The 25801-nt window shown below is 43.5% G+C and overlaps 1 protein-coding gene across 1 annotated transcript in view; it reads left to right on the top strand.

Moving 5' to 3' along the window:
* The window catches only part of RNF125 (ring finger protein 125), a 51398-nt gene that overhangs the window by 19921 nt on the left and 5676 nt on the right, over positions 1-25801 (top strand). Inside the window, exons 3-4 of the mRNA XM_003261959.3 lie at positions 1678-1772; positions 4867-4957. Of these exons, the coding sequence (XP_003262007.2) occupies positions 1678-1772; positions 4867-4957 (186 nt within the window). The remainder of the gene's footprint in view (positions 1-1677; positions 1773-4866; positions 4958-25801) is intronic.

Genomic DNA, 25801 nt, shown 5'->3' with positions numbered 1-25801 from the left:
TCTCTGTGTTCTTCAGAGTCCTGGCCTGATCTCCATTCCTTGAGGCCTGGCCTTAGTATTCTAGTTCCCTATATCAAACAATTTCTTTTCTTTTTTTTTTTTTTTTTGAGACAGAGTCCTGCTCTGTCGCCCAGGCTGTAGTGCAGTGGCACCATCTCAGCTCACTGCAACCTCCGCCTCCTGGGTTCAAGCAATTCTCTGGTCTCAGCCTCCCAAGTAGCTGGTGCACACCACCACACCCGACTAATTTTTGTATTTTTAGTAGAGAAGAGGTTTCACCACATTGGTCAGGTTGGTCTCAAACTCCTGACCTCAGGTAATCCACCCACTTCAGCCTCCCAAAGTGCTGGGATTACAGGCCCGAGCTACCACGCCTAGCCCCTATATCAAACAATTTCTTATCTACTTGTCTAACATCCTTTTTTCTTCTGTTAGATTGTAAGCACCATTAGAACAGGCACAATGAATTGCATTTCTTCTGCCATTTTTTATAATGTCTCAGATAATTTTGTGTCTAGACTATGAATTGATCAATTCATTTGTCAGTAGATAGTCCACAGCTTGTTAATTTTCATGACTAATGCTTATCTTTGTTGAACAAAGAATACAAATAGAAATTTTTACTAGCAAAAGTCATAAAGACATGAGAGAATGCTAATGTGCAAAGTTGGATGTTACAGATTGTAAAATACATCTGTTTAAGACAGCTTATGCAGATCAATCCTAGTTTTTATAGCTTTTAGGTGGATATTTGTAAAGCCAGGGTTTTGTTCTTACTTTTCACTTGCTTTTATTTTTGCCCTTTGTTAAACAATTATAACTGTTCCCTTGACATGGCAGATTTCATGTTTGAGGTTTAACTTCCGTAGCTTGGGCAAAATGAAGCAGAGTGGGTCGGCCACCTTACCACAGCTGTACAGAGCTTCCTTTAGCACAAGATCTTATCAGAGTTTCTAATGAAACATTTAATAGGATGTGTTATGTTGGCAACAGATCCCTCATGGTTAAGCTCTCTGAATGTATATGTGAAAGAACAAGGGCTCTTTATTCTGCATTGATAAAAATGAACTGCAAGAGCTGTCTTTTATGTTTGCTCTTAATGGGACCATTAAGTATACTGTGTATTGTGAATTCATGTAATACTGTTGGGTGTGTTATAAAACCATGGTATTTATATCTTTCCCTAAGGCACAGTGTTTCATTTAACTTACTATGGGCACCTCTAAAATTTATCCATTTATTCTTCTTATCTCTCCATTTCTTTTTTCTGTCTCTTTTTCCATCTTAGATTGTTTCTTCTTTCCTCTCTCGTGCTCTTTTTGTTCACCCATTTCTTTCCCTTAGTTCCTTCTTTCTAAAACCTGTTTGTGTAATGGCATGCAAAAGAAGTAAATTTGAGTTACCACACATCTATCTACTTTAAAAAATGTATATGCTTTTTAGAAGAATCAAATTCAAGAACTTAACAGTTGGGTCTTCTAAGTGTTGGAGAATTTGAAAAATAGTAGTATTCTTGATAATGCCTTAATTTTTGGTGGTACTGGTGTTACGAATGCATCTATTTTGTCAGTTGATCCCACAATATGACCTTATTTGCAAGTTAAAAGGCTGGATCGCATAAGCTTTCATTGAGCCCTTTTTTAACAGTGAGTTTATTTTGAATTTGTTTTTATGTAGGTTTGCCTCAGTGAAATGAGGGCACATATTCGGACTTGTCAGAAGTACATAGATAAGTATGGACCGCTACAAGAACTTGAGGAGACAGCAGCAAGGTTTGTTTCAATACAATATTGTTTAATGCTAAAATTGATAATGTTTATAAATAATTTAATGGGCTGGAAACTTTAACATTCTTATGAAAATATTTACATATTTATGTTTATGTTCTTAACTATAATACCTGGTACTGGTAATCATTTGTTGATAGCAATCATTGTTAAGGAATTTTGCATTCTCTACTTTAAAAATTTCCAGGGGGAACCAACCACAGACTGGAGAGATTGGGGCAGCTTCCTCAAACAAGTTTGTGTTAACACAGATCCAAAAATAAAATGCAGAACTGTTACATTTCTGTTAGGCTTTGTTTTCTAATAGATTCCTGAAGTAGATAGTGTTTGGGATTATCCATCTTCTGTCACCATTGCTCATTTCACCAGCTCATTCCTTATCATTTTGCTTGTTTCTCTTTAGAATATAGACAGCAGCATGTCAGTATACAAGAAAACAGGCTGGGCAGGCATCCTGAATCCTTTGCCTTTTTGATGGGTAATCTGGTATGGAGGTAGGGGAAAGATGGAGGTAGCTGGTAGATGTAATGGAGGATATTGATAGAATTTTATTCTTTAAAAAAAAGAGAGAGAAAGAAACATTCGTGGGGTGCGGTGGCTCACACCTGCAATCCCAGCACTTTGGAAGGCTGAGATGGGCAGATCACTTGAGGTCAGGAGTTCGAGACCAGCCTGGGCAACATGGCAAAACCCTGTCTCTACTAAAAATACAAAAATAGCTTACATTTCTAAACCTAAAAGTCTAAATAATCACCTCATTCTTTTTGTTTTACTAGAGATCGCCTTGCAAAAGTACCTGTTATTATAGGATTAGTTTTATACCCTGACATTATAAATTTCAAATGAGTATTTTAGCTATAAACAGAGTATGGATCCTGTTAGATGGACCACAGTGACTAATAGGAAGGAAGGATTACCAACGGGTTGAGAAAGTGTATGGGTTTGATTGCAAGGTTGATGGCTTTTATGAAAATTTAAAAATATATGAAAGCTAATTTGAATCCCAATTTCTTTTACTCATCAGAATTAAATAGTAAAGAATTAAAATAATAGAAAATGGGGAGGGTTGTTGATTATTTTACAAGATATATTAATATTTGGATTTATGATAAAAATCTTTTTTTTTTTTTTTTTTTGTATTTTTAGTAGAGACGGGGTTTCACCGCGGTCTCGATCTCCTGACCTCGTGATCCGCCCGCCTCGGCCTCCCAAAGTGCTGGGATTACAAGCGTGAGCCACCGCGCCTGGCCTATGATAAAAATCTTTGCTTTACAGAGGAATTTACCACATAATTCAAATTTTAAAAATTCTTACACATGGAGTTTGTCCAGAGTACAAGTTTTGGGGGACAGGAAGTTACATCTGTAACAGAAAGTGAGCAAACAACTCCAAGACTCCATATTGTCCCTAAGAACTTAAGGCAGTATTGTCCAATAGAAATATAAGGGTTTTTTTTTTTCTTTTTTTTTGAGATGGAGTCTTGCTCTGTCACCCAGGCTGGAGTGCAGCGGCGCAATCTCAGCTCACTGCAACCTCTGCCGCCTGGGTTCAAGCGATTCTCCTGCCTCACCCTCCTGAGTAGCTGGGATTACAGGCGTGTGCCACCATGCCCGGCTAATTTTTGTGTTTTTAGTAGAGACGGGGTTTCAGCATCTTGGCCAGGCTCGTCTTGAACTCCTGACCCTGTGATCTACCTGTCTCAGCCTCCCAAAGTGCTGGGATTACAGGCCTAAGCCACCGCTCCTGGCCTAGAAATATAATGTTAATCACATGTAATTCAAAATTTTCTAGTAGTGACATTAAAACAAATAAGAAGATAAAGTTTAAATTACCTTTCAATATATTTTATCTAACCTAATATTGCCAAAATATTATCATTTGAACATATAATCAGTATAAAAATTATCAAGATATTTTACTTTCTTTTTTCTTTTTACATTAAGCCCTCAAAATTCAGTGTGTATCTTACACATCCAGCAAATCTGAATTTTTTTTTTTTTTTTTTTGAGATAGAGTTTCACGCCTGTTGCCCAGGCTGAAGTGCAATGGTGCGATACTGGCTCACTGCACTTCTCTTTGGGAGAGAAGTGCAATCTGAGCATGCGTTAACTGAGAAACTGGGTATTGCAGCACCCAGCTGTCCTTGGATTACCTTTTTCTTCCTCCCCTTCTGAATTCACATAACATTTAGATTGGGGTGTTGTTTTCCAATTTCACTAGCATATAACTATGTGCATCAGCCTATATGGTTAGTTTCCAGTGAAGAATGAAAAGTGATCTGTAGTCCGGACGAGGTGGCTCACACCTGGGATCTCAGCACTTTGGGAGGTCAAGGCGGGTGGGTTGCTTGAGCTCAGGAGTTTGAGACCAGCTTGGGCAATATGGTGGAACTCCCACCTCTATTAAAAATACAAAAAATTAGCATGGTGGCACGTGCCTGTGGACTGAGCTACTCGGGAGGCTGAGACAGGAGGATCATTTGAGCCCAGGAATTGGAGGTTGCAGTGAGCTGAGATTGTAGCACTGCACTCCAGCCTGGGTAACAGAGTGAGACTCCCTCTCCAAAAAAAAAAGAAAGAAAGAAAAAGAAAAGTGACCTGCAGCTACCTTATTAAATCCTTACGTACACTTAGGAATATTTGTCCCTTATCTGTGCTGTCCAAGATGTGTCCACTGGGCACTTGAAATGTGGCTAGTCCAAATTCAGATATGTGGCCAGGTGTGGTGGCTCACGCCTGTAATCCCAGCACTTTGGGAGGCCGAGATGGGTGGGTCACCTTAAGTCAGGAGTTCGATACCAGCCTGGCCAACATGGTGAAACCCCATCTCTACTAAAAATACAAAGATTAGCCTGGTGTGGTGGTGGGGGCCTATAATCCCTGCTGCTTGGGAGGCTGAGGCAGGAGGATCCCTTGAACCCGGGAGGTGGGGAGGTTGCACTGAGCTGAGATCATGCCACTGTACTCCAGCCTGGGCCACAGAGCAAGACTATTGTCTCAAAAAAAAAAAAGAAAAAAAAAGTGACTACTATCTAGTTGCCAACCATTTTAGTATTATTTGTATTCTGTGCTATTTCCAGGTGTGTATGTCCCTTTTGTCAGAGGGAACTGGATAAAGACAGCTTGCTGGATCATTATGTTACTCATCACAGATCGGAATGGAGGCCTGTGGTAAGAGTTTTTGTTACATGTATTACGGCAATGTCTGAATTCAGGGCACATTAGGAAAGCCATTTAATAGGTTTCTATTTATAGATACATTATAAAGGATAATGATTTATGTTAAGGTTATGGTAACTCTGTGACTGTTTACAATATGTGAAAGTGTTGAGTTGAAACTGATAAGAATGACTAATGTGTAATCATTCATTTATGAAATTACACATTATCTCTAACAGGTAATCATGGGCATAATCAACTAAAATGATCCAAAATGCACAGTTAAGATCTAAGTTTACCAGCCGGGCCAATATGGTGAAACCCCATCTCTACTAAAAATACAAAAATTAGCTGGGTGCATTGGCGGGCATGTGTAATCCCAGCTACCAGGGAGGCTGAGGCAGAAGAATCGCTTGAACCTGGGAGGCGGAGGTTGCAGTGAGCCGAGATGGAGCCACTGTACTCCAGCCTGGGCAACAGAGCAAGACTGTCTCAAAAAAACAAAAAGACATCTAAGTTTAGTACACTAACTATGGTTATAGCCTATGTTTAGAACATTTAAAAATAATGCAAATAGTGTTATTGTAACACTACACTAGAAATGAAAAGTAGCCATTCATCTTCATTAATGTGTCGTTTTATTCATGGTTAATATTTATCCATATGTTTGCATAGTAAATGTACATATTGATCATTATTTCCTAGATTCATTGTGAATGATGCTTTTTTCTTTTCAGCCTTGGCGTTTTAGTTCTTCTTTGTAGAGTGGCTTTTATAATTTTCATTTTTGTATAGTTGTGAGGTAAGGCAGAGTGGATACATCATTGTTTACTTAAGCTATTTTTTTTATTTTTATTTTTTTGAGACAGGCTGTAGTGCAGTGGCGCCATCTCGGCTCACTGCAACCTTGACCTCCCAGGTTCAAGCGATCCTCCTGCCTCAGCCCCTCAAATAGATGGGACTGCGGGCACTTGCCACTACACCTGCCTAATTTTTTGTTGTTGTTGTTGTTGTTGTTGTTTTAGACGGAGTCTTGCTCTGTTGCCAGGCTGTAGTGCAGTGGCATGATCTTGGCTCACTGCAACCTCCGCCTCCCAGGTTCAAGCCATTCCCCTGCCTCAGACTCCTGAGAAGCTGGGACTACAGGCGTGCGCCACCGTGCCCAGCTAATTTTTTGTATTTTTTTAACAGAGACAGGGTTTCACCATGTTGGCCAGGATGGTCTCGATCTTCTGACCTCATGATTCACCTGTCTCGGCCTCCCAAAGGCTGGGATTACAGGCGTGAGCCACCGCGCCTGGCCTGGATTGTTAACTACTTTTTAGAACTTGAGTTCATATTCTTGTATGCTTAAACTTTTCCTTATATTGGAATTTTTCTAAGAGGAAATTCCTTACATTATTATTTCTGCAATTAATAATGCGGACTTTTTAATAGCTCTTGAAATGTACTTTTAAAGTGCTTTCCAAAAAGTCTGAGTCAATTTATATTTGTGTCAGCAATGTATGAGTAAACCACTTTTACCTTAATCTGACCATAATTGGGAACATTTATTTTTAATTTACCCTGGCTCAATAAATATAAAATGATACTTTGGAGATTATTTTATGTAGTTTTATGTAATATATACACAAATGTGTGTGTGTTGTTTTCTTATATGAGTTTTTAGGGGTTTTTTAGTTTTAGGGTTTTTTCCATAAAATCCTTTCAGAAAGTGGATGAGATTGAAACATATTAGACAGGTAGGTAGAGATAGATAATGGATAGAAATAAAGATGATAGAGAATAAAGAGAAAGATAGATACAGCCGGGCACAGTGGCTCATACCTGTAATCCAGGACTTTGGGAGGCCAAGGTGGGCAGATTACTTGAGGCCAGGAGTTCGAGACCAGCCTGGCCAACGTGGTGAAACCCCGTCTCTACTACTAAAAATGCAAAAATTAGGAAGGCATGGTGGCATGTGCCTTCAGTCCCAGCTACTCGGGAGGCTGAGGTGGGAGGATTGCTTGAGCCTGGAAGGACGGAGGTTGAAGTGAACTGAGATCGTGCCACTGCACTCCAGCCTGGGTGATAAAACAAGAACCTGTCTCAGGCCGGGTGCAGTGGCTCACGCCTATAATCCCAGCACTTTGGGAGGCTGAGGCGGATGGATCACCTAAGGTCAGGAGTTCGAGACCAGCCTGACCAACATGGTGAAACCCTGTCTCTACTAAAAAGACAAAAAAAAAAAAAAAATTAGCTGGGTATGGCGGGGGGCACCTGTAATCCCAGCTACTCTGGAGGCTGAGGCAGGAGAATCACTTGAACCTGGGAGAGGGAGGTTGTAGTGAGCTGAGATCACGCCATTGCACTCCAGCATGGGCAACAAAAGTGAAACTCTATCTCAAAAAATAAACAGAAAACAAAACAAAACAAAAACCCAAAAAACCTGTCTCAAAAAAAAAGAGAGAAAATCCTCACAGCAATCCTATGAGATAGGCTTGATGATTATCTGCATTTTAAAAATGATAAACTGAGGCTCAGAGAGGTTAAGTCAATCATACAAGGTCACACAGCTGGTAAGTAACAAAGACACAATCTGAATACAGTAATCTAGCTCCAGGGCTTTGTGGGAAACCCCTGTGGTCTGTAGCAAGTTCGAGAGAAAAGCATGCAGAGATATTTGTTATTGATCTTAATGGCCTAGGGAGTTGGCATTTGGAATGGCTAAGTAGGAGCTTGTTAGGTGTTGAGGGAGCAGAGGCGATGGTCACGGGCTTTTCCTGCTCAAGTTGCTCTGTGAGGAACTGGGCTAGGGAGTTGTTTCACAATAGGTCCCTGGGGAGCTAGAGGAAGTTAGAAGAAAGCATAAGGATGGAATGATAGTGACTACTATCACACAGTTTACTGAGTTCTAAGTATTTTCTTGTCTCCTAGTAACTCTGTGAAGAAGGTTGAACCCTGACCATTAGTACCCAGGGTGCTGCTTTGGCTGGAAGAATGCCAGGCCCTCTGGACTGTGGTCCTAGGCTGCATCTAAGCAGCAATCTGGGGCAGGCCATATACTGGTCAGTTCCGTGGTACTGTGTACCTGCTACAGCAGAAATCCTGTCCACATGCTGCTCAGTTTGGCCCAAATTGAAGGTGGTCCATGAAGCTAGGTCCTCCATGATTTTACAGGTCTTCAGGGTCATTGAAGACAACTGACCTAAGCAGGGAAACAAACTAGGAATGGTGAGATCAGATTGCCTGTGGGATTTTGTAGTTAAATCCTAGGCTTTAAAGGGGATAGGCTTGGTTCTAATCCCAGGAAGTCTATTAAATTCTCTCTGTCACGGTTCCATCATTTGTAAAATGGGGATGGTGATGACATTCATGCCTTTTTCACAAGTAGTAAATGAATCAGGCATATAATAAAGTAAGCACTCGTCACCTGGTGATCACTCCGTTAACAGAAGAGGGTGGTGGTGATAGTGGAGGTTCACTACACTTTTTCAATTCTATAAAATCAGGCCTAGAGAAGATTTCTTAGAGGAAGTGGTGTCCTCTCACAGTTAGAGAACCCACATGGGGTGGTGGTGTGAGTCGGGGGGTGGCGGGGAGGAGGAGGATGGGGAAGTGAAGTGGTAAAATCTCACCACAAAGACCAGGATGCTATCATGGCCTCAAGCAGGAGCAGATTGTTCAGAAATCCAAGGTTCTGTAATACCCTAGGGCTGCCTAGAGGTGGTAATTGGAACCCAAGACCTTCAGGTGTCCTGTGTTAGTGTTTCACTCTTGAGCAGAAGCTCAAGAGCATGTCACTCTGAAGGATCTAGAGCCACTAGAAGTCATGATTTACTCCAAGGTTAGGAAAAGACAGGGGACAGATATGTGATATAGCTGGGGTTCACCTGCTTAGGGATCCCTAATGGGAACATGTGGGTGAAAACACATTGAGGGAAGTCCTGGGCAAGGAGGGCTGGGTCCAATGCTGATTCTGGATGGGTGTGGAAGTTAACCAGGAATTATTGCTTTAAGGGACTGGATTACAGGTTTTGCAAGCAGGTAAGATCAGTGACATCATCTGACTTACCTCACGTAAGAGGTTTCCTGGCAGTTAGTGATTTCCTGGGTAAATGATTCTTCTGACTTCCAAAAATAATTAGATAACTCAGAGATCAAACCACAAGATAACCATCTTTTCTTTCTGAGCTGCTCAAGAATGATAAAATGCTCAAGAATGATAAAAACATCAGGGGATTTTGACTTTCCTTATATGCAGCCTTAAGAGCCAATAGCTCCTTTTTGTCAAGCAGTAATTATGTTGTTATATTCTGCCATTTTTTTAAAATTTGGAGACAGGGTCTCACTGTATCACCCAGGCCAGACTGCAGTGGTGCAGTAATAGCTCACTGTAACCTTGAACTGTTGGGCTGAAGTGATCCTCACCTCAGCTTCCTGAGTAGCTGGGACTACAGGTGTGCACCACCACAACTGGATAATTCTTTAATTATTATTTTTTTATTTTTTATTTTTGGTAAAGATGAGATCTTGCTCTGTTGCCCAGGCTGGTCTCAAATTCCTGGCTTTAAGCTATCCTCCCACCTTGGCTTCTGAAAGCATTGAGGTTACAGGCATGAGCCACTAAGCTCGGTCATTTATTTTTTTAAATAATTCTATCTCTGGAATATTAGACTCAAGGGAAGCAGATGACACAAACAGCATGCTTTAGACTGAATTATGAGACCACTTTTTTCTTTTTCCTTAAATGTAGATAACATTAATGAGACCATTTTGAGAGAAATGTATTTTATTCTGTAAAGGGAAGATGTTTTAGCAAGAACCTTGCCCTCCAGCTAGTCTCTTTGTCCAGAATGCCTTTTTTTTTCTTTTTTTTTTTTTTTTTGAAGAGACGGAGTTACATCATCATGTTGCCCAGGCTGAGTCTCGAACTTGTGAGCTCAAGCGATCCGCCCTCCTTGGCCCCCCAAAGTGCTGGGATTATTACAGGCATGAGCCACCGCGCCCAGCCTCAAAGTGCTCTTTCTTTCACTGGTTGGCTCTTACTCATCCTTTGGAGCTTAGTTTAAATTTTACTTCCTCAAGGAAGCCCTCCCTGGCACTCATTAATTTCAGCTTTTGCTTTTCTCCCCTCTACTTTTCAGTATTTACCACAACTTATAATTGCATATTCATTTCATGTCTGTCTGTCCCTCTAATTTATTAGGCTTATGGAGTCATGGGACCTAAGTCTTTAACACTGCATGCCCAGTTCTTTGCAGAGTGCCTAGAACATAGCAGGATGTAGTGATGTGGAAAAAGATAGTAAAGAAAGACAGGCTGGGCACGGTGGCTCACGCCTGTAATCCCAGCACTTTGGGAGGCCAAGACAGGTGGATCACCTGAGATCAGGAGTTGGAGACTAGCCTGGCCAACATGGTGAAACCCCGTCTCTACTAAAAATGCAAAAATTAGCTGAGCATGTTGGCAGGAGCCTGTAATCTCAGCTACTCAGGAGGCTGAGGCAGGAGAATCGCTTGAACCCAGGAAGCAGAGGTTGCAGTGAGCCAAAATCGCGCCATTGCACTCCAGCCTCGGCAACAAGAGCAAGACTCTGTCTTAAAAAAAAAAAAAAAAAAAAAGGCATGATTCCATTCACCCTGATTCAGAGGTTCCAGTGGTTCTATATTTTCTTTCTTTTTTTTTTTTTGAGATGGAGTCTTGCTCTGTCGCCAGGTTGGAGTGTAGTGGCGCGATCTCACTGCAACCTCCGACTCCCTGGTTCAAGCAATTCTCCTGCCTCAGCCTCCCAAGTAGCTGGGATTACAGGCATGCATCACCGCACCCAGCTAATTTTTGCATTTTTAGTAGAGATGGGGTTTCACCATGTTGGCCAGGATGGTCTCGATCACCTGACCTCGTGATCTGCCCGCCTCAGCCTCCCAGAGTGCTGGGATTACAGGCGTGAACCACCACGCCCAGCCTGAGTTCTATATTTTCTGTTACCCTGGGGGCTCATTCCTTAAGGAAGGGACAGGACTTTTGGTTTGAAGTGTAAACTGTGATGATTACATCCTGGGCTACCCCTCTCCATAGCAGTTAATTTCCGTGAGTACTTAGAATATCTCTGACTTGATGTGACAGTGGAGATCTATGTGGTAATAATTCTGGAAGGAAAAAAAAATCTCCAACAGATTTGCTTTCAGTGGCCGGGTGTGGTGGCTTATGCCTGTAATCCCAGCACTTTGGGAGGCTGAGGTGGGCAGATCACAAGGTCAGGAGTTCAAGACCAGCCTGGCCAATATGGTGAAACCCCGTCTCTACTAAATATACAAAAATTAGCCGGGCATGGTGGCACGCGCCTGTAGTCCCAGCTGCTCAGGAGGCTGAGGCAGGAGAATCGTTTGAACCTGGGAGGTGGAGATTGCAGTGAGTCGAGATCGTGCCACTGCACTCTAGCCTGGGTGACAGAGCGAGACTCCATCTCAAAAAAAAAAAAAAAAAAATTAGGTATGCAGTCTTGTACCTTGATTGTAATTACATAGTTGCCTGTGAATATTTTCAGTGCACGTTCCTTTTTTCTTCTTTGGATATTGGATTGAGAAACCTTTAATTACCTCCTCAAATGGCACTTGTCATCACATGGAAAGTGTTCTGTAATCAGCTGAGTTGCTGTGGAGGTTAATCTAAGCCACAGATAGAGTGGAGTGTCCATTATCATAGATACTCTGAAGGATCGAATCCTTTGCATCTTGGGATGGCTGTAACATGAGTGCACTGTCGTCCAGCTCTTTTACACTTGTACTCCTAGAATCATCTTCTGACTTCAGGAGAACTTGACAGAACATGCCGTTCACTAAGGATCATTGATATTAGATTGCATACATAGTACTTGGCAACTGAAATCTCTCAACAGTAAAATATGGTGTTCATGCATATATGCTATTAGAACCTAAGAAAAGGGTACCAGAAAAAAAATAAGTTCTGACACACTTATTTTCTATTAAATATTAAATCAGTCATGCACAGACTTTAGAAATGGAATTCAAGTTTTATAGTAGAAAATAGATGTCATTGGCTGGGCGTGGTGGCTCACGCTTGTAATCCCAGCCCTTTGGAAGGCCGAGGCAGGCAGATCACCTGAGGTCGGGAGTTCGAGACCAGCCTGACCAACATGGAGAAACCCCGTTTCCACTAAAAAGACAAAATTAGCCGGGCATGGTGTGGTACATACATGTAATCCCAGCTACTCGGGAGGCTGAGGCAGGAGAATTGCTTGAACCCGGGAGGTGGAGGTTGTAGTGAGCCGAGATTGTGCCATTGCACTCCAGCCTGGGCAACAAGAGTGAAACTCTGTCTCAAACAGAAAAAAAGAAAGAACATATATGTCATTCACAGTGAGGGCTGTCAGACCTGCACTGAGTATATTATTTTAGGGATTCCCTATAACAATACAAAATGGGGAAAAACTATCAACTTTAGGCCAACTCTTCAGGCATGGTGGCTCACACCTGTAATCCCAGCACTTTGGGATGCTAAAGCAGGCAGATCACTTGTGGTCAGGAGGTCAGGAGTTCGCGACCAGCCTGGCCAACATGGTGAAATCCCATCTCTAGAAAAAAATTTAAAAAATTAGCCAGGCACATTGGTGTGTGCCTGTAGGAAGCAGGAGGATTGCTTGAGCGCGGGAGGTAGAGACTGCAGTGAGCAGAGATCACGTCATTGCACTCCAGCCTGGGTGATGGGAGTAAAACCCTGTCTTAAAAAAAAAAAATAGGAGAACTGGAAAGCCGACTACCCGGTTGGTTATGATCTGTCAGTAATATTGCCTTTATTCTTAATGGGATAAGGGAGGGGTGTCTTATTGAAAACCCTGGTAAGGACCAGTTCAGAAAGACTAGGGGGGAGACAGGATATTTGACTCCATGTATCCACGAAGCAGTACCAACTCCATTTCTGTGTCTTTGGTGTTTGGTGTGAGAAACTTTAGGAAATGTATCCTAATAGACCTATGGTAGAGGCTCTCACCTATGATCCTGATGATCAAAGCTCATATGATCCTGTGAAGATGTTTGTACTTTTTTTTTTTTTTTTTTTTTGAGACAGAGTTTCACTCTTGTTGCCCAGGCTGGAGTGCAATGGCACGCTCTCGGCTCAGAGCAACGTCTACCTCCCGGGTTCAAACGATTCTCCTGCCTCAGCCTCCCAAGTAGCTGGGATTACAGGTGTGCGCCACCATGCCAGCTAATTTTTGTATTTTTAGTAGAAACATGGTTTCACCATGTTGACCAAGTTGGTCTCGAACTCCTGACCTCAGGTGTTCCTCCCGCTGTGGCCTCCCAAGGTGCTGCGATTACCGGCATGAGCCACCGCACCTGGCCTGTACATTTTATGTATTCTCAGAAGCCCTTACATTGGTGATTCCTAATATTTTCTCTGTCCCATTACACCTAAAAAATATAATACTGAACAAAATCATTCTTATTTTTCCATAAGTAATAGTGATGCATGAGAGTGGTGAGAACTCCTCTGGGGAGAAAATGTGGTTGTATCAGAATTTAGGGAAGGAAGAGTATATCATTGAAAAAGAACTCTCATCTGATTCTGTGTATCAACTATTCTTCTCCCATTTCTGACCTGCCCAAGTGCTCTGTTACAGGAACTGATGTGAAGTAGAAGACATTTGGAAAAAACAAAAACCTAGCAAAAATCCATAAGAAGAGAAAGAAAAGTACTAGAAATCTTTATCCTAAAAAGGAATTCTTTATTCATGAGGTGTCTACTGTGTGTCAAGTTATGCTAGGTCTAGGCATAAGGAAATAAGATAAATATGATTTGTTTTTGCCCTAGGATCCTTTATTCTAAGGAAGAAGAAAATTTGAATAAGGTATATATTATCCAATCTGCAAAGTATATGTTTTATTCCTACTTTAGATATGAAAAATTGAATTTGAGCGTCTATTATGTGCCAAATCCTATGCAAGCTAACATAGCAAGAATTTAGGCCAGCTGCAGTGGCTTACACCTGTAATCCCAGCACTTTGGGAGGCTGAGGTGGTGGGATTGTTTGACCCTATGAGTTCAAGGCCAGCCTGGTCAACAGAGCAAGACCCTGTCTCTACAACAACAACAACAAAATTAGCTGGACCTGGTGGTGCACACCTGTAATCCCAGCTACTAGGGAGCTGAGGTGGGAGGACCCCTTGAGCCCAGGAGTTTGAGGCTGCAGTGAACTATGATGGCAGCGCTGCACTCCAGCCTGGGCAACAAAAGGAGACCATGTCTCTAAAAAAAAAAAAAAAAAAAAAAATTAGACCAAGTTATTCTTATTTAGTTTTTCCTGTTCCAACATCTTGCTCCCTGTATTCGTTCTCACACTGCTATAAAGAACTGCCCAAGACTGGGTAATCTGGGAAGTGAGGAGGGCCTCTGCCTGGCCACCCATCTTCCAGGAAGTGAGGAGTGCCTCTGCCCGGCCACCCATCGTCTGGGAAGTGAGGAGTGCCTCTGCCCGGCCACCCATCGTCTGGGAAGTGAGGAGTGCCTCTGCCTGGCCGCCCCGTCTGGGAAGAAGTTAGGAGCGCCTCTGCCCGGCCGCCCCGTCTGGGAAGAAGTGAGGAGCGTCTCTGCCCGGCTGCCCCGTCTGGGAAGAAATGAGCAACGCGTCTACCCGGTCGCCCCGTCTGGGAAGTGAGGAGCGTCTCTGCCCGGCTGCCCCGTCTGGGAAGAAGTGAGGAGCGCCTCTGCCCGGCCGCCCCGTCTGGGAAGAAATGAGCGCCTCTGCCCGGCCACCCCGTCTGGGAAGAAGTGAGGAGCACCTCTGCCTGGCTGCCCCGTCTGGGAAGAAGTGAGGAGCACCTCTGCCCGGCCGCCCCATCTGGGAAGAAGTGAGGAGCATCTCTGGCCGCCCCGTCTGGGAAGTGAGGAGCGCCTCTGCCCGTCCGCCCCGTCTGGGATGTGGGGAGCGCCTCTGCCTGGCCGCCCCATCTGGGAGGTCTACCACGGAGGCCAGAAGCAATGTGGGGGCTGGACGTGGTGGCTCACACCTGTGGTCCCAGCACTCTGGGAGGCCGAGGCGGGTTGATCACTTCAGGCTAGGAGTTCGAGACCAGTCTGGCCAACATGGCGAAACATATGAAAAATACAACAGACAAACCAACCAACCAACTCAGTGACAACAAAACAGGTCTACCCTGGAGTCATACTCTAATTTTTTCTATTTTCCTCCCTTTCTGATCCTTTATCCCACTTTCTTTTTCTTCCTCTTCCTTCTCCTTCTTCTTTGTCAAATAGAGGATTGAGTTATTATCACTGATCCATATAAAGTCCCTCTCTCATTTATTTTAATTCCCACCCCCCATTTCTATTCCCCGACTTCCCATGTGCAACCTTCCTAATATGTTTGATACGCATCTTTTTGTTTGTATGTATTTTTAGAAAATGTTTATTGTTTTTGTGTGCAAAAAAAAAAATTAATAAAAAAAAAAAAGAACTGCCCAAGACTGGGTAATCTAGAAAGGAAGGAGGTTTAATTGACTCACAGTTGCTCATGGCTAGGGTGGCCTCAGGAATTAATGCAGAAGGCAAATAGGAAGCAAGGCACCTTTTTCACAAACGGGAGAGAGAATGTACACAGGAGGAGCTACCACACACTTATAAGACCATCAGATCTTGTGAGAACCCATTTTTATGAGAACAGCATGGGGGAAACTGCCCCCATGATTCAATTACCTACACCTGGTCTCTCCCTTGACACTTGGGGATTGTGGGAATTATTAAGAGAACATTTAGGCCAGGTGCAGTGGCTCACGCCTGTAATCCCAGCACTTTGGGAGGCCGAGGCCGGCGGATCACCTGAGGTAGGGAGTTTGAGACCAGCCTGACCAACATGGAGAAATCCATCTCTACTAAAAATACAAAATTAGCCGGGTATGGTGGTGCATGCCTTGTAATCCCAGCTTCTTGGGAGGCTGAGGCAAGAGAATTGCTTGAACCTGGGAGGCGGAGGTTGCAGTGAGCCGAGATCATGCCATTGCACTCCAGCCTGGGTAACGAGTGAAACTCCATCTCAAAAAAAAAAAAAAAAAAAAGAACATTTAAAAATTAAAAAAAAATTTAAATCCTAATTTTAAGAAACTTAAGAAATCCATTATTATTTCTGGCTGCCTTTATAAAATACACTTTTTTTTTTTTTTTGAGACGGAGTCTCGCTCTGTCGCCCAGGCTGGAGTGCAGTGGTGCAATCTCGGCTCACTGCAAGCTCCGCCTCCCGGGTTCCCGCCATTCTCCTGCCTCAGCCTCTCCGAGTAGCTGGGACTACAGGTGCCCGCCACCACGCCCGGCTAATTTTTTTTTTTTTTTTTTTTTTTTTTTTTTTTTTTTGAGACAGACTCTCACTCTGTCACCCAGGCTGGAGTGCAGTGGCGCCATCTCGGCTCACTGCAAGCTCCACCTCCCAGGTTCACGCCATTCTCCTGCCTCAGCCTCCTGAGTAGCTGGGACTACAGGCGCCCACCACCACATCCGGCTAATTTTTTGTATTTTTAGTAGAGACAGGGTTTCACCATGTTAGCCAGGATGGTCTCGATCTCCTGACCTCGTGATCCACCCGCCTCGGCCTCCCAAAGTGCTGGGATTACAGGCATGAGCCACGCGCCCGGCCCACGCCCGGCTAATTTTTTTTTTGTATTTTTAGTAGAGACGGGGTTTCACCGTGGTCTCGATCTCCTGACCTTGTGATCCGCCCGCCTCGGCCTCCCAAAGTGCTGGGATTACAAGCGTGAGCCACCGCGCCCGGCCAAAAGACACTTTTTTTTAACATCATATAGGACTTCTTTTTTCCTGGAATTTGCAAGGACTCTTACTCTCTTCAGTATCCCTGAAAATGAAAGTAAGTGGCTCATGTAGGAAGAAGGAGAGATTTCGTAGACTTTCTGTAAAGCGAACAGACTTTAGGTACTGACTCCTTGTAAATCTAGACTGTTCTAAAATTGCCCTACAAAGCTCTGAGAAAATGACTCACATGAATAAAGAGGAAAAGGACTGGCCTGGTGTGGTGGCTCCCGACTATAATCCCAGCACTTTGGGAGGCTGAGGCGGGCAGATCACCTGAGGTCGGGAGTTTGAGACCAGCCTGACCAACATATAGAAGCCCCCCACCCCCTCTGCCATGTCTACTAAAAATATAAAATTAGCCAAGCATGGTGGCCCATGACTGTAATCCCAGCTACTCGGGAGGCTGAGGCAGGAGAATCACTGGAACCCAGGAGGAAGAGATTGTGTTGCAGTGAGCCGAGATCGCGCCATTGCACTCCAGCCTGGGCAAAAAGAGCAAAACTCTGTCTCAAAAAAAAACAAAAAAACAAAACAAAAAAACAAAAGGAGTGGGAAGTTTTTCTAATTCTCATGGATTACAGTAGGAGAATGAGAACAGGTGCAAAAGAAACTCAATGCCCTTGGCTTTATGCCAACAATGATTTTTTTACATAGCAAAAAATTACAAACCTTCTTCTTCACCTCTCTTCCTCAAGCTTATACATAATAGACATACAGCAGCATTTCTATTTCTACGATATACTTGGGCTGTTTATAGTATTGAGCTAATAAAGATTTTTACACAGTTGTAGAGAAAAGGGTCCTCAGAGGTGATCTAATGTAGCCTCCCTCTCAAGGTGATTAAGTAACTTACTGTGTGAGTGCTTGAAGTTTTCCAGAATGGTAACCCAGTTATTACAAGGATTTTATTTCTACACCTTTCAACGTCTTAATTTCCCTTCTATGTTTATTGATGTTTTCCTTACCCAGCACTTAAAATAGAACACAGCACTCCAAGAATGGTCAGTGAATGCAGAACAGAGGAAACAACCATTATTCTAGATAATTGAATGTTATCCATACAGTTCATTATTTAGCTTTGTACTAGCTTTTTTATGATTGAGTCATATTTCTGGTCTAATAATGATTCTCAGTAAAACAGAACCCCAAATGACTTTTTTTTTTTTTTTCCTGAGAGGGAGTTTCGCGGTTGTTGCCCAGGCTGGAGTACAGTGGCGTGATCTCGGCTCACTGCAACCTCTGCCTCCCGGGTTCAAGCGATTCTCCTGCCTCAGCCTCCCGAGTAGCTGGGATTGTAGGGGCATGCCTCCACACCTGGCTAATTTTTATATCTTTAGTAGAGACAGGGTTTCTCCATGTTGGTCAGGCTGGTCTCAAACTCCTTACCTCAGGTGATCCGCCCACCTCGGCCTCCCAAAATGCTGGGATTACAGGCGTGAGCTACCGCACCTGGTCCAAATGACTGTTCTTTTATAGGTACTGGAGTTAAGAAAGGTGTTCTCCATTACAGCCTAGGTATTAGATTTAGAATTTCTCATTTGTTCACCTACTATTTTATCTTGTTTCTCTGAAAGAAATTATATTGTCTTTAAGGCAGTGGTTCTCAAACTTTATCATGCATGAGAATCATCTACAAGACCTGTTTAAACATAGATTGCTGGCCTCTGCCCCTAGAGTGTCTGATAAAATAGGTCTGAGCTGGGGCCTGAAAATTTGCATTTCTAACAAGTTAGCAGATGGTGGCAATGCTGCTGGTCTGAGGACCCCACGCTGAGAACCATTGCTTCCTTTAAAGCACTGAAGTGGCCAGGCACCGTGGCTTATGCCAGTAGTCCCAGAATTTTATGAGGCCAAAGTGAGAGGATCACTTAAAGCCAGGAGTTTCTGGTTACAGTGAGCCATGATCATACCATTGCACTCCAGCCTGCGTGACAGAGTGAGACCCCATCTCTAGAAAAAAGAAAAAATTAAAGAGAGGGCAAGTGAGAAGTATGACCATATATGTACTTTCAATTTTTGTGGATGCATAGTAGGTGTATATGGGGCACATGAAATACCTTGATACAGGCATGCAGCCTGTAATAATCACATCAGGGTAACTGGCATATCTATCACCATAAGCATTTATCCTTTCTTTGTTTTACAAACAATCCAATTATACTCTTTTTTTTGAGAGGGAGTCTCGCTCTGTCGCCCAGGCTAGAGTGCAGTGGTGCGATCTTGGCTCACTGCAACCTCTGCCTCTCAGGTTCAAGGGATTCCCTCAGCCTCCCAAGTAGCTGGCACTACAGGCTCACGTGACCATGCCCAGCTAATTTTTGTATGTTTAGTAGAGACAGGGTTTCACCATATTGGCCAGGCTGGTCTTGAACTCCTGACCTCAGGTGATCCACCCACCTTGGCCTCCCAAAGTGCTGGGATTTCAGGCGTGAACCACTGTGCCTAGCCTATACTCTTAAATGTACAATACATTATTGTTGACTTTAATCACCCTGTTGTGCTATGAAATGCTAAATCTTATACATTCTATCTAACTATATTTGTGTACCCATTAACCATGCCCACTTCCCCCAATCCCCACTACCCTTCACAGCCTCTGGTAACCATCATTCTACCCTCTATCTCCATGAGTTCAATTGGTTTAATTTTTAGCTCCCACAAATAAATGAGGACATGTAAAGTTTGTTGTTCTGTGCCTGGCTTATTTCACTTAACATAATGTCCTCCGGTTCCATCCATGTTGTTGCAAATGACAAAATCTCATTTGTTTTTATGGCCGAATGGTACTCCATATGTACCATGTTTTCTTTACCCACTTGTCTGTTGCTGGACACTTAGGTTGCTTCCAAATCTTGACTATTCTGAATAGTACTGCAATAAAAATGGGAGTGCAGATATTTCTTGAATATACTGATTTCCTTTCTTTGGGGAATGTGCCTGGGAGTAGGATTGCTGGATCATATGATAGTTTGATTTTCAGTTTTTTGAGGAACTTCTAAATTCTTCTCCATGGTGGTTGTACTAATTTACATTCCCACCACCCGTGTATGAAGATTCCCTTTTCTCCACATCCTTGCCAGCATCTGTTATTGCGTGACTTTTGGATAAAAACCATTTTACCTGCGGTGAGATTGTGTCCGGAATTGGTGGGTTCTTGTTCTCGCTGACTTCAAGAATGAAGCCGCGGACCCCTGCAGTGAGTGTTACAGCTCTTAAGGTGGCACGTCTGGAGTTTGTTTCTTCCTCCTGGTGGGCTCGTGGTCTCGCTGGCTCCAGGGGTGAAGCTGCAGACCTTTGCGGTGAGTGTTACAGCTCATAAAGGCAGTGTGGACCCAAAGAGTGAGCAGTAGCAAGATTTATTGCAAAGAGGGAAAGAACAAAGCTTCCACAGTGTGGAAGGGGACCCCAGCGGGTTGCCACTGCTGGCTCGGGCAGCCTGCTTTTATTCTCTTATCTGGCCCCACCCACGTCCTGCTGATTGGTAGAGCCGAGTGGTCTGTTTTGACAGGGCGCTGATTGGTGCGTTTACAATCCCTGAACTAGACACAAAGGTTCTCCACGTCCCCACCAGATTAGTTAGATACAGAGTATCGACACAAAGGTTCTCCAAGGCCCCACCAGAGCAGCTAGATACAGAGTGTCGATTGGTGCATTCACAAACCCTGAGCTAGACACGGTGCTGATTGGTGTGTTTACAAACCTTGAGCTAGATACAGAGTGCTGATTGGTGCATTTACAATCCCTGAGCTAGACATAAAAGTTCTCCAAGGCCCCACCAGAGTAGCTAGATACAGAGTGTGGATTGGTGCCTTCACAAACCCTGAGCTAGACACACAGTGCTGATTGGTGTATTTACAATCCCCGAGCTAGACATAAAGGTTCTCCACATCTCCACCAGACTCAGGAGCCCAGCTGGCTTCACCCAGTGGATCCCACACCGGGGCTGCAGGTGGAGCTGCCTGCCAGTCCCCCGCCGTGCGCTTGCACTCCTCAGCTCTTGGGTGGTCAATGGGACTGGGTGCTGTGGAGCAGGCGGTGGCGCGAGTCGGGGAGGCTTGGGCCGCACAGGAGCCCATGGAGGGGGTGGGAGGCTTCGGCATGGCGGGCTGCAGGTCTCGAGCCCTGCCCTGTGGGAAGGCAGCTAAGGCCCTGTGAGAAATCGAGCGCAGCGCTGGTGGGCTGGCACTGCTGGGGGACCCAGTACACCCTCCGCAACTGCTGGCCCGGGTGCTAAGCCCCTCGTTGCCTGGGGCCGGCAGGGATGGCCGGCTGCTCCGAGTGCGGGGCCAGCCAATCCCACGCCCACCCGGAACTCCAGCTGGCCCACAAGCGCCGTGCGCAGCCCCGGTTCCCGCTCGCGCCTCTCCCTCCACACCTCCCTGCAAGCTGAGGGAGCCGGCTCCTGCCTTGGCCAGCCCAGAAAGGGGCTCCCACAGTGCAGCAGTGGGCTGAAGGGCTCCTCAAGTGCGGCAAAAGTGGGAGCCCAGGCAGAGGAGGCGCCAAGAGCGAGCAAGGGCTGTGAGGACTGCCAGCACGCTGTCACCTCTCAAGATGATATCTCATTGTAGTTTTGATTTGCATTTCTCTGATGATCAATGATGCTGAGCACTTTTTCATATGCCTATTTGCCATTTATATGTCTTTTTTTGAGAAATGTCTATTTAAATCTTTTGCCCGTTTTTAAATTGGATTACTAATTTCTTTTCCTGTAGAGTTGTTTGCACTCCTTATATATTCTGGTTGTTAATCCCTTGTCAGATGAGGAGTTTGCAAATATTTTCTCCCATTCTGTGGGTTGTCTCTTCACTTTATTGATTGTTTCTTTTGCTATGCTGAAGCTTTTGGATGTGATTCTATTTGTCCATTTTTGCTTTGGTTGCCTGTGTTTGTGGGGTATTACTCCAGAAATCTTTGCCCAGATCAATGTCCTGGAGAGTTTCTCCAATGTTTTCTTTTAGTAGTTTCATAGTTTGAGGTCTTAGATTCAAGTTTTTAATCCATTTTGATTTGGACTGTTTTTTTAATTTGATACTATTTTGACCAGCATTGAATAATCTATATCCTAAGGATTTGGAGGAATAAATATCCTTTCAAAAGAATCTTCCTCATCTGATTAAAAATGGAAAGAAACATCTGTTTCCACCCACATCAAGTGTTGTTTTGTTTTAATCCTATTAAAGCAGCCTTGGTCAGGAGATCTTTCCCCTTTTCCTAGCAAGAGGGTTTCTTTGGTCCTCAATTTGGTCATTTGTAAAACAAAGGTAGAGAAAATCTACTCAGTGATTTTGATTATTTTTGGCTTTATGGTTTCTTGAAAAGAAAGAACAATAAATGAAGATTCATTGCATAGAAAGGGCCTGTTTGGAGTCAGCATGCTCAAGGCCAGAAAACAGAAACCACAGGGCTAAGGGGATCAACTGAAGGCATCAGTAGGATGAGGTGAAGCTCTTCTAAGCTGCCAAATCACAAATCAGGACAGGCAGATGTCCGGTCCCTGACACACCGGCCTGCACAGTGAATGGGCTGTAAGCTTATCCACTAAAGACCTGTCATTGTTGGGGGTGGGTTGGTGAAAGCATAAGGACATGATAATATCACCATGTCTAGTAAGTGGGAGGCTAATCTTAGAAACAGTTTTCAATTCTCTGAAGTTGGTAGTAGCTTCTAATATGGTAGCTATTATTCACCCATTGCATTCACCATCAGAAAAAGTCCATACAGAGATGAAGCCAGCGTATTTCGAACGTACACTGTACAGTTGTTGGCTCTTAATATAAGTAGTATGGCCTGGGAGCATTGAGTAGAGACAAGTAAGAAAGGATGAGCTGATGTTAGGAAATGGACAACATTGAGTGTAAGTCAATACTTAGGTAACCTTAATCAATACTTAGGTAACCTTCAGTAACCTTAGGTAAGTCAATACTTAGGTAACCTTCGGTCTGTCTCTCACCTACCATTTCTTTCTCCTTCCTCAGGTTTAATCTCCCAATTTAAGAAACAAAAGAAATTTTTCCGCTAGTACCAACTTCAGCCCGTTGTTTTGCAATGTCGTTTTGACAGATGTGTCTTTAGTCACACGATTAAATTTTATGTTGACCAGAGACTGAAGATTCCACTAGTTCTCTATTAATGTCAGACTAACAATGGCTTGCACCTGTAATCCTAGCTACTCAGGAGGCCGAGGCAGGAGAATCGCTGGAATCCGAGAGTTCAAGGCCAGCCTGGTCAACAAAGTGAGATCCCGTCTCAAAAACAAAACAAAACAAACTAATTTGCTTAAAATTCCAGTTTTTTTTGAGACAAGAGTCTTGCTCCGGCGCCCAGGCTGGAGTGCAGTGGCGTGATCTCGGCTCACTGCAAGCTCCATCTCCCAGGTTCACGCCATTCTCCTGCCTCAGCCTCCCAAGTAGCTGGGACTACAGGTGCCCGCCATCACACCCGGCTAATTTTTTGTATTTTTAGTAGAGACAGGGTTTCACCGTCTTAGCCAGGATGGTCTCGATCTCCTGACCTAGTGATCCACCCGCCTTGGCCTCCCAAAGTGCTGAGATTACAGGCGTGAGCCACTGCGCCTGGCCTAAAATTCCAGGTTTTCTGCATTTGTCTTCTCCGCTAGATTCTAATCAGCCCCTTAATGGTAGGGATCAAGGTAACACACATCTCTGTACCTCTGACTCTTTGCATCAAGTCTACCAAAACCATGTCAGGTGCTTGAATAAATACGGAGCAGAGCTAGTTCCAACTTATCATTCCAAACTCATCCCCTACCACTTCCCCAACTTGCCCTGCCTTCAGTTACACTGAGGTTTTTCCATTGCCCTAAGCAGGCCTTTTGCTTTTAGGATTTACTGCCTTTTTCCACATTGATTCCTCTGCTGTGATGCTCCTTCCTGCTGGCCTGGCTGGCTCATTCTTCAAGACCCACTTCAGTTACCAGCAGCTCTGCTGGAGCCTTTCCGAACCCTTGGGCAAAATTAGTAATTCCCTTGGCCGGGCGCGGTGGCTCATGCTGGTAATCCCAGCACTTTGGGAGGCCGAGGCGGGTGGATCACTAGGTCAGGAGATCGAGACCATCCTGGCTAACACGGTGAAACCCCGTCTCTACTAAAAATACAAAAAATTAGCCAGGCGTGGTGGCAGGTGCCTGTAGTCCCAGCTACTCGGAGAGGCTGAGGCAGGAGAATGGCGTGAACCCGGATGGCAGAGCTTGCAGTGAGCCGAGATCGCGCCACTGCACTCCAACCTGGGTGACAGAGCGAGACTCAGTCTCAAAAAAAAAAAAAAAAAAAAAAAAAAAGTAATTCCCTTTACAGGTCTTGAACAGTTGTCTGTTCACATCTTGAATATGGCACTTGATATACTATTGAAAGTATCTGCTTAAGTGATAATAATGGCAGCTAAAGACTGAGCTAATATAATGACTGAACTTTATAATATTAAATGGTGTATTATTTTAAATCTAACAGCTGTGAGACACAGAAAATCAGCGAGAGGCTGAGATGAAATTGGAAACTATTTTCTGGGTACTAAGAATGTAGGGATCAACTAGACACACGGTAGTTTCTTCCCTCAGGGAGCCCCAACTCTTCAAGGACAGGGATCAAATAGTAATAAATATGTGGCATTTATTGAATGTTGGATGTTTACCTGGCACACTGAAGACATTATCTGTAAATATTACAGCTACTCTGCAAGGCAGGTGTTATTATCTCCATTTCACAGAAGGGGAAACTTACATGCTCAAGATCACACTGCTGGTGCTAGGATTTGAACCCAAAGTATCTAACTTCAAAGTATCCTATTGATCTCTATATTCTAAGTGCCGAGCACGTAGTAGGGGCATAATAAAGAGTGTTGGATGAACAAATTTCTATAAGCAAGTTCCTTCTCCCACACTACAAATATTAATAGTGCTCTTTTGTTGAAATATTTCTTGGTCTCACCTCTGTTCTCATTATACATAGTGGCATCAGGGAAAATTAAATGCTGTCTTGGAATGACCAGTAGTGCCAATTAACTAAGAACATTAGGAAATTGTAAATGATTATAATTCAATAATAAAAGGATGTAATTTTACTAAAAATAAGATGTAAAAATTAGCGAAGTTGAGCAAAATTCAGAAATAGACCTTTAATTATAGAAATTGAGCATATTGAAACTGAGATCCTCATAAAACAATAAGAAAGAAAAGAAGTATATAAAGACCTCATTTAAATAAAGAAAAACATTATCACCCAAGTTGATAAATTGGACACTGTTAGAATGGGAAAAGAACATTGGAGGATCAGCGATACTGATTCCAGATCTGATACTTACAGCTGAGTAAATTCAAGCTATTTTTTTTTCTCTCTGAAATTGGACTCATCAACAAAATAAGGATAGCAATTAATTCACTGAGTTGTTGTGAGGACCAAATGAGAATACTACCTAATTTACTACCTAACAACACATACTTGGCACTCAGCAATAAGTCTGCATCTCATACTTTAAAAAATGAATACATGGGCTGGGCGGGGTGGCTCATGCTTGTAATCCCAGCACTTTGGGAGGCCGAGGTGGGTGGATCACCTGAGGTCAGGAGTTCGTGACCAGCCTGGCCAAAATGGTGAAACCCTGTCTTTACTAAAAATACAAAAATCAGCTGGGCATGGTGGTGGGCACCTGTAATCCCAGCTACTTGGGAGGCTGAGGCAGGAGAGTTGCTTGAACCCAGGAGGCAGAGGTTGCAGTGAGCTAAGACCACGCCATTGCACTCCAGCCTGGGCAACAAGAGCAAAACTCCATTTCAAAAAAAAAAAGAATACATGAAGAAATATAATTTTTAAAAAGTGAACCTTTGTTAAAATGTGATAAAGTAATATATGTTAAAAGAGTTATTTATATTAGCCATCATAGAAGTGCAAATTAAAACCATGGTGAGATACCAGTACACATTTAACAAAACTGCTAAAATAAAAAAATTTGGACGATACCAAATTTTGGGGAAAATAAGGAAAAACTGAATAATTCATACATTGCTGGTGGGAATGTAAAATAGTACAGCCACTCTGGAAAACAGTT

The sequence above is a fragment of the Nomascus leucogenys genome, chromosome 4 (genome assembly GCF_006542625.1).
Source record: "Nomascus leucogenys isolate Asia chromosome 4, Asia_NLE_v1, whole genome shotgun sequence".
Lineage (NCBI taxonomy): Eukaryota > Metazoa > Chordata > Mammalia > Primates > Hylobatidae > Nomascus > Nomascus leucogenys.
The sequence above is the reverse complement of the archived record's forward strand: the minus strand, read 5'-3'. Positions and strand labels throughout refer to the sequence as shown.